Source organism: Echinops telfairi, unplaced genomic scaffold, assembly GCF_000313985.2.
Source record: "Echinops telfairi isolate 266 unplaced genomic scaffold, ASM31398v2 ScPeMD7_655;HRSCAF=1070, whole genome shotgun sequence".
Classification (NCBI taxonomy): Eukaryota; Metazoa; Chordata; class Mammalia; order Afrosoricida; family Tenrecidae; genus Echinops; species Echinops telfairi.
The window spans coordinates 31,057,230-31,066,414 of NW_022104553.1; the positions used below are offsets into that span (position 1 = coordinate 31,057,230).

The 9,185-nt window shown below is 54.5% G+C and overlaps 1 protein-coding gene across 1 annotated transcript; it reads left to right on the forward strand.

The window, feature by feature from the left end:
- Positions 1-4,480: 4,480 nt before the first annotated feature.
- Positions 4,481-8,935, forward strand: FBL (fibrillarin; the record flags this gene model as incomplete). The annotated part of the gene is made up of 8 exons (XM_004710492.3): positions 4,481-4,715; positions 4,823-4,927; positions 5,020-5,114; positions 5,787-5,957; positions 6,518-6,650; positions 7,400-7,512; positions 8,618-8,763; positions 8,840-8,935. Coding segments are annotated over 8 exons (1,023 nt in total), but the record flags the coding sequence as incomplete, so codon positions are not given.
- Between the last annotated feature and the right edge of the window lie 250 nt (positions 8,936-9,185).

Here is a 9,185-nt window from a genome sequence, read left to right on the forward strand (position 1 = left end):
GATTTGCCTCATTCCGCCGCCTCGGGCCGGAGGCGCCGGTGGACTCGGTCTGGATCTAAAACGCAGGTCTTGGATCTCCCTGGGCGGGCTTGTGGGAATATGCCTCGCGTCGAGAATGGAGAGTCTTCGTTTTGGGGTACAGGCCCTCCGTTTACCTTCCCTGTCCCCGCTGCCGCCATCCCCTTGTGCCCTAACCTAGGGTCCAAGGGCAGGCCCCCGGTCAGTGAAGACGTCTCGCCATTCGTGGCAATCGTGCGGCCGGGCCTGACTCCCTTTCCCGCCCTCGTCTTGCCGGGAGCGGGGGACCAGGGGATGGAGTGGGGAGGGCGCTGCTTACCCACCCCGCGCTGCGCTACGACTCCACACGCCGGGGGCGGGGGGCGGGAAATCAGGCTGACTTCAGTGGTTTCATCCCCCGATTCATGTTAAGCGCACCCCTGGCTTCTCGTGACTGGCTGCTGGGAGTCCTGGCTTTGACAGCAGATGGGGATCTGCTTCCTCTTCTGTTTCGCGACTCTCCCGGTGTGACCTTGGGCAGGTAGCTTTAAACCTCGCCAAGGCTCAGTTTCCCCATCAATAAAATGGCGCCCAGGCAGGAGTGAGAGCAGTAGCCTCCGAGTAGATGCCAGACGCCTAGCGACCCTCTGCCAGAAAGACCTAGGGCCCTGGAAACTCACAGGGGCGGCTCCACCCTGTCTATCGGATCTTTGAGCCGGAGGTGAGTTTTGCTTGTTTATTTTAGACCGTAGAAAGCGGCCGCATCTTTCTGCCTGCACCTGGGGAATGCGAACTGCAGGCCTTTGCGTTGGCTGCCCAACGCTTAACCTACTGTGGGCTCCTTGAATATAGCGCTACATGTGAAAATAGTCACTTAATGTTGCTTAGTGACACATAGCTTTAATTGGTCTCAAGGCAATAAAATTAGGTTCCTAGGCCTGGTATCTCAGGTCTCCCCATTGCAAACACACACAGCCTCTCCCACTTCAACAAAACAACTTGCTGCTTCCGGTTTGAGAGATCTCCAGCCCTGAACAAATGGGCTCAATTTAAGCATAGGTTTTCTGTTTTATTCCGGGGGTGGGGGGGGTGGGGTGGGGTGCCATCTGGAAAGGGGGGCGTTTTATGAATGTTTCCCAAGTTCCTTTTGTAAGTATTTGGGGATCTCCTGGTGGATGGGGGTGAAGTCAAAGATTCTAGCTTGGCTGCCTGGATCCTGTCATCTGTCTGTGGTAGATACACTGCCTTACCCACTCCAACTCTTTTGCCAGGAACCAGCTCTTTAGTGAGGATTTTAGTCTGGGGAATTTTGGGCAGGGGCAGGACACAACCCAACAGCTGGGGGCAGTTTGAGCTGCATGAGGATGCATGAAGCATGTATGGGTGTGAGTAGTGAGTATATGCACCTTTACAGGAAAGGTGCGTTAAAGAGATCCTTACTTCCTTGTAGAAAGGAGACTTGGAGTGCGGTGAGCCACAGGCACATGGCTGGAGAAGTTGCTGCTGTAAACTTCCATTAAGAGTCCCAGGACCCAAAATGAGAGGTGTTTAGAGTCTCTGGGTTGGAGTATGCACCCACACTCTACTGCACCTGGGTTTCAGGTCTCAGACCTGGTGGAGGGTCTCAGGGGCCCAGTGGCTTCTCTGAGTAAGAGGGGTGGGGAAATAAAGGACTCCTCTCAAATATGAAAAAAATGATACTCAAATTGTGGGCCAGGCTGTCTATTAAGTCACACCTCTGTGTGGTGAGCATTGTTTATCACCACATCTCCAGTGTACAGGCAGGCCTTTTTAAAGCGTCTCAGACCCTCCCTGCTGCCTAGGTAGTTAACTGGCATGACCCTGGTCTCCCTTCTTGGGATACATGAGCTGCTTGGGTGACAGGACAAGAGCTGTCCTGGTCACCATCCAATCCCCTGCTTTCTGAGTGAGCAGGTAGGATGCTCTGTCCATGAGGGGTCATCAGCTGCGGCCTCATGCGGATGGTAGGGGCATGCTGGGAACCTCAGCAGGTGAAGACACTGGGAACCACAATAGCCCAAACTCCAGGAACTTTGCCATCTGCTAGGCCAGCGGTTCTCAGCCTGTGGGTTGTGACCCCTTTGGGGGTTGAAGGACCCTTTCACAGAGGTTACCAATACATAACAGTAGCAAATTGACAGTTAAGAAATAGCAACAAAAATAATGTTATGGTTGGGGGGTAACCACAACATGAAGAACTGTATGAAAGGGTCGTGGCTCTAGGGTGTTGGGTGGTTTCCCAGATTGGCCCACAGTGGAGATGACCTCTGGCAGGTTGGGCTTTGTAACTAAGGAAAAGGAATCGGGTGTCTATTCTGGGTGAGCAGGGCAGTGGCTGGCAAGCTCTGGGCTGCCGAGCCGGGCGATAGATGGCACTGGTCCTCCACTGAGCTGCCATGTGGGAGAGTTGACTGTAGAGGGAGTCGAAGATAAGCAGTGAATCCTTTCAGGTTCCGTTCTGGCATTTGGAAATGAAACTGTGGCTACTTTTTCCAAGATGAGATTAGGAAGAGCCCCTGCACATTTTTACATTTTCCTCTTGAGCTGTGTAGGGTGTGACTATGATGCACCTTTGCAGAAAGCGGAGCAGGCTGGTTGGCAAGCAGCCTGGCACAGGGAGGAGCAGGGGGAGACCACGCTGGTGGGCTCAGGTCGTGTGTATGCTGGTGGCACTGCTGCAGAGCTCTGGGAAACAGCAAGAGAACAGTGGTTCTTTGAGGAAACCCTTCCTTTGAAGTCAGCTACCTGGCTGCCTCACTCCTGCCCACACTTGTGCGTGGCCTTTGGTCTTGGATTAAAGTCACAGAAAGATCAAGCACAGAATCTCTTAGCCCCAGAACCGCTCCGGGCTGGGTGTCCAATGCTGGTTTGTACCCAGTTGGCCCTATCCTGAAATGTGAAAAAAAAGAAAGTTTCGTCGAAGCTTGTGTTTGTTTTTAACTTTATACCTTATTAAAAAAAACTTTTTTTTTTTACCGGCATATGGTTCACATATTGACGATTCATTACTTCAATTTAACTTTTCTTTCCCAAGGGTAGGTCCTAACAAGCCTCTAAGCTGCTGGGGGCCCTTCGCGCACAGTTCCTTGTTTTATCTTGTCTCTCCTCCGCTTGAGCCAAGATGGGCTTCTGCAAGTCCAGGACAGAGAGAGACATCCTGCCAGGCACCCCTCTCTTTGGGGTTGGACTTTTCTTCAGCCCCAAGGTCAAGAGTGGGAGGGTACAAAGCTATTCCCAGGGCCCAGGACCTCACTGCCACCGTGCGTGCACTCATTGCCCTCTCTTCAGGCAACCCCCATGTTGACAGTAATCTACTGTATATAGCATTCGACTGCTAACCACAAGGTCGGTGGTTCAAACTCACCAGCTACTCTGAAGGAAGAAGATGAGGCTGTACACTTCTATAAAAATCAACAGCCTAAGAATTCTGTATAGGGTTGCTGTGAATCTGAATCTTGGTGGCCTTGAATTACTTTTATGGACTCCCAACGGGAGCCCTTTGGTGGTACAAATGGTTAACATACTGGGCTGCTCACCTTAAGGTTCAGAGTTCAAGTCCACCCAGAAGTGCCTTGGAAGAAAGGTCTGGTAACTGCCTTCCAAAATACCAATCACTGGAAACCCTATAACATTCTCAGGGTTGGCAGGAGACAGAATTGGTGGCAGTTGGTTGGTGCCAATTCCCCTGTTCTCATGCCCACTCCTAGTCCCATAAATACCTCCTTCTCAAATAGCCACTATGGGGAATTTTATATTAATCATGCCCGGCCATTAAAAAAAATGTGTTTACCACATTCTTATGTAAGCCAACAAAGCATAGTATTGCTTCAGGTTAATTGCTGGTGAATTTAGTTTTGGGGTGCACTAAGTTCATCTTAGGGGCCTTGGAAACTGCATCTGGTCGCTGATCGTCACGACTCCATGGTGGCGGGCTGGGGTAGGTTTGGGTTTTTCTGGCAGCACAGTTGCTTGAGTCTTCCGTTGCCAACCGAAAGGTGAGTGGCTGCAACCCGCCACAGAAGGAAGGAAGGAGTGGCCCAGTGCTTCCACAAAGACTCCCAGCTGTGCAAGCCCCGTGGGACCATTCATGGTGCTCTCAGGCAGCTGAGGCCCAGGGCGAGGTAGCCGTTCTGGTTCTGTTCCTTTGTGTTCTTAGTGATACTGTGTCGGATGGGGGTTTTCTGCAACGTAGTTGTTTTGTTTCTTTTCACCCGACATGATTTTAAGATGCTGCTGCAGTGTAGGTTGTGGCCACTGTCAATTGTGTTTTGTTCTCTTTTGTTTTTAAAATTCTTTCTGTTTTACCACCCAAACAGCAGGGTTGATCCAGTTTCCTTTTGCTCTTGAGCGGTTCTGGTCATATGAGGGGCACCTGGAACGGAAGACGCTCTCAGATGGTTCCTGTGCACCCAGGCATCGCATGCACCACAGCCCGCAGGGAGCTGCCAGGTGGGAGTCGTAACCTCAGGCTTCTCCGCCTCTGTCTCTGCCCACCACAGGTTTCAGCCCCCGAGGGGGCGGCTTCAGAGGCCGAGGAGGGGGCTTTGGTGACCGAGGTGGCTTTGGTGGTCGAGGTGGCTTTGGTGGTGACCGCGGCGGCCGAGGGGGCCGAGGAGGCTTCGGCGGGGGCCGAGGGCGAGGCGGCAGCGGCGGGGGCTTCCGAGGCCGTGGGCGAGGCGGAGGAGGGGGCCGAGGAGGTGAGTACTGGAGTGGGGGAGGTGGGAGGGTGGGGTGGGGTTCTCCTTGGACGGGAGAGGGGATGGGAGGGGTTGGGGGCCTCTCTGACTGGCTGTCTCCCCCATAGGCGGGTTCCAGCCCGGTGGCACCCGGGGCCGTGGGCGGGGGGGAAGAAGAGGAGGAGGGAACCAGTCTGGGAAGAATGTGCTGGTGGAGCCACACAGGCATGAGGGTAAGTGAGAAAAGGAGGGGCCCCACCAGGGGTGGGCTGGGGTGGGGGCAACACCCCATCCTCACCCGACCCCCGCTGGTCCCCACACCCAGGTGTCTTCATTTGTCGGGGCAAGGAGGATGCGCTCGTGACCAAGAATCTGGTCCCCGGAGAATCGGTGTACGGAGAGAAGAGGGTCTCGATCTCGGTGAGCCCCGGCAGCCCAGCGCGCTGCTTCTGCAGCTGGGAGCCACTCACCACGTCCTGCTTCCCGAGCCTTCTGGGTGGCTGCCGGTGACTCGGGTTCAAGTCCCGAGCTCTCACTGCAGCCTTGCGGTGCCCTCTGGCCTTGCTCCCAGTGCCCCCTCATTCCATGCCATTCCTCTATGGCCAGGCACTCTCCTGGGCCAGGACTTCCTGCCCGCTGCCCCGCTTATTTTCTGGAAGGTTTTTCCTGGCTTGTCCTCTGCCACCCTTTCCTTAGCCCTGCTCTATCCGCTTCGAGTCCTCTTGGGTCATACCCATGCAGGTATGTTGCTAGTTCCAAAAGCCTGGATTCACTGGTTACAGGAGGAGGGCGGGGGCGGTCTGTGTCGTGTCCACAGTTTGGTCTTTGGAGCCCTGGCCAAGCACACAGCACAATAGCTGTTTGTGCCTTAAACTGTCACCTGATACGGTGCTGTGTGCCTCAGTGTTGGTGACCCGCCGCCACCCATCCTCCCTGAGTCATTCACATGTCATGGCCGCTGCCAGGTACCCATCCCCATCCTTTGGGCAGTGATTGAATGCCTGTCCCTTTTCAAGGCCCTGGGGCAAGGCGAGCAGGGCCTTGGAGGAGAGTCCAGCATTGATGCCCCTACCTGTCTCTGTCCCGGTCCAGGAGGGTGAAGACAAAATTGAGTACCGTGCCTGGAACCCCTTCCGCTCGAAGTTGGCAGCAGCGATCCTGGGTGGTGTGGACCAGATCCACATCAAGCCAGGGGCCAAGGTGCTCTACCTGGGAGCAGCCTCAGGCACCACCGTCTCCCACGTCTCTGACATCGTAGGCCAGGTGAGTACGGGGGTGTTAGGTGTAGGAGGCGGGAGGGAGAGATCGAACAGCTGCTACTCTCCACTAAGGCCTGGAGCCCGCCTCGGCCCTGAGAGAGGGGACTGCTGGAATCAGGTGGGCACCATGACCTTGTTCGGCCACATTGCTGGGTTCATGGCCCTTGAAGGAAGGGGCATGGTGTGGTGCAGCCCAGAGTGTCAGATGCTGGGCTGAATGGTGTCTTAAAAAGCTGCCACCCAAGTCTTTTTTTTTTTTTTTTTGGAGCAGGGGTTCTGGTGCTGCCACCACCACCACCATGCTGGGCAGATGTGCCCAGACCCCTGTCTCCATGGCAACTGTGTCCCCCACTTATCTGGTCACATGCTGTGTCATGGGCTTACTCTCATCCTGGCTGCATAGTTTTGGCCATTGGCCTCTGGACCTCAACAGGCCATGATACGATGGGCAGGACAGCCAGGGCCGGTGAATGGGAGGGTTTGCTTTGGGGTAGGGGAGCAATGCAGCAGGTGGGTCCCAGGTAGGAGTGAGTGTGCCCGTTGCCATGGGCTGGTCTGTTCTAGGATGGCCTGGTCTATGCCGTCGAGTTCTCCCACCGCTCCGGCCGGGACCTCATCAACCTGGCAAAGAAGAGGACCAACATCATCCCGGTCATCGAGGACGCTCGGCACCCGCACAAATACCGCATGCTCATCGGTGAGGCTCGGAGGAGCTGCCAAACTGGCTAAATTTGTATTCTCTTCCCTTGAGAGTATATGAAAGCCCCCACCCCGGGGTGGGGGTGGGGGGCTCCTCATCACAGTCCATAATACACCAACTGAAGGTCGTTTCCTTCCCAGGGGGGCTTTGGTGAATATTGACTTTGTATAAAATGTCAAAGGAGCCATCCATTGATAAGAACAGTTAGGTGTCTGCTTAGCCTGCCTTTTTGTAAAGTCTGTTTTTCACCACACCACTTTTTGAGTGTGTGTGTGTGTGTGTGTGTGTGTGTGTGTGTGTGGTGTTGAAATCACATGGGTTCCAGCACAGTGCTTTTTCTTTGCACGGGTTCTCTGTGCGCGCGCACTCATCCCTTACCCGCCCTGCAGCTCTTCTCCTGGACCAGGTGACAGGCACTTTGCCTCTTACCCACACTTGCCTCTCTGGTGAGGTCTTACCAGCTCCCTCGCCAGTCCCGGAAGTTTCCCAAAGGGCAGGGACCCGGTCTGGGTCGGCAGGGCTGGCCACAGAGTAGGCGGCAACCCTGACTGACAAGAGTAGTGGTGAGATGTGGCTAGGTTTGGGACCCATCTTGGGTGTTGTGGAGGCAATGGGAGGGTGGGGTTCCTGCTGAAATCATGGAGGTCACCAGGGGCCATGCTGGTGATGGGAGAAAGCAGGCCCTGGGGGCAGCTGGGCTGATCCACCTGGGAGCCAGTTACTAATGGCCATTCCCCTCTCTACAGCCATGGTGGACGTCATCTTCGCAGACGTGGCCCAGCCTGACCAGACCCGGATTGTGGCCCTGAATGCCCACACCTTCCTGCGGAATGGAGGTCATTTTGTGATTTCAATTAAGGTGAGAGTCCTCTGGGAATCTGAGGTGTGGGTAAGGGGCCAAGTATCTTGTTGTCTGTGTCTGACAATGGCCACTGAAAGCCATGGGGGTGGGGGCCCTAAAATCTCCCCCTCCCCCAATGCAGACCACAATTCCCAGCCTCTGTTCCTACCCCAGCCCTCCACCTATAAAACATGCAATACTAAATATAATCTGTAAAGCTAAAAGCTTGGTATTTTAAGAGGTAGCATGAGGGGCGCTTCAACAAGTGTATGGGAAACGGAATAAAGACACTGGATCTTTTTCACTGACTTCGAAGACCTTTCGTAAGGGTCAGGTGTTCAGTGCTTCATCTGGGCATGAGTTTGAATCCCAGCATGCAGTGCGAGCCTGGCCAGATTGCTTAACCCTCCCTGTGCTTCGAGGATTTTTTTTTTTGCAGATAAAATCAAAAGATCAGTCAAGTTCCTTGGTGTAGAAGTAAGGATTCCACGTGTATTGTGTATGTGGTGTTTAGATCTGAGCCTGGCGCTGGATAAGCACTTTATGTATCAAAATGATGTTTTTAGGAACTTGGTTTGAAACACAGAGTTCCCCTAGCTAGCTTCCACCCTTCCGTACAGGTGAAACGGCTTTTAGCAAGGCAAGGTTTTACCTAAGGCCTCCAGACCCACATTCCAGCAAAGGAAATTCATTCTTCCAAGGAGACTGTCCCACCCTCACCCCACTATATTACATTCCTGCTGTTGGCCCCTGATGTGTCCTGGGTGCCAATTCACGATGGTCTCACGGGACACAAGGTAGAACTGCACACCTTGAGATTTTGAATGGTGGTGATCCTTTGCCAGAAAAGAATCCAAAATGGCACACTGGTTGGTGGTGTGGTAAGGTTGCTTATTGGGCGAAGTCAGCCATCGAACCCAGCCTAGGCCCCGAGGAAAGGATGGGGCTGCCCCTCGCAGAAGGACGGTGTAACAGACTGAGTCAGAATCGACGCCTGGGCGGGGTTAGTTGGCTTTGTTGCTCTGGCTAGAGATTTGCCAGCGGAAGCAAGTACTTCCGGTTCAAAGAGCGCCTTGACCGGCAAAGCGGCCTGCAAGCTCTCTCTAATCCTGCCTTCCCACAGGCCAACTGCATCGACTCCACAGCCTCTGCTGAGGCCGTGTTCGCCTCCGAAGTAAAGAAAATGCAACAGGAGAACATGAAGCCCCAGGAGCAGTTGACCCTCGAGCCCTATGAGAGAGACCACGCGGTGGTCGTAGGTGTGTACAGGTAAGAGGCTTGACTCCCTGCCCCATCCCCAATCTCTATGCCAATAGGCTCTGACCCCCGCATCTCTCTTTCACAGGCCACCCCCCAAAGTGAAGAACTGAAACCCAGTGCCACCTGGAGTGTGAGATTATGTTGTTGCACGTGTATTTTTCTATTAAAAGACTGATCCGTCCCCTCTTGTCTGTGGCTAGTTGTTGGGTGGGCTCCCGCTGTTGACAACTCCTGCGCATGTGCCCCGGGTCCTCTCGGGAGGGGCGGGCGCTTACCTGGGCACGGCGCATGCCCCATTTCTAGCCGCCCGTGCGCAGCCGTCCTTGGGACTGGGCGCTAGGTGTGGTTGGTAACTTACTGCGCATGCCCGCTGGTAAGCGCCCAGAGCGCAGGCGCTGAATGCTGCTCGGGGGTCACGTGAGGGGGAGCGG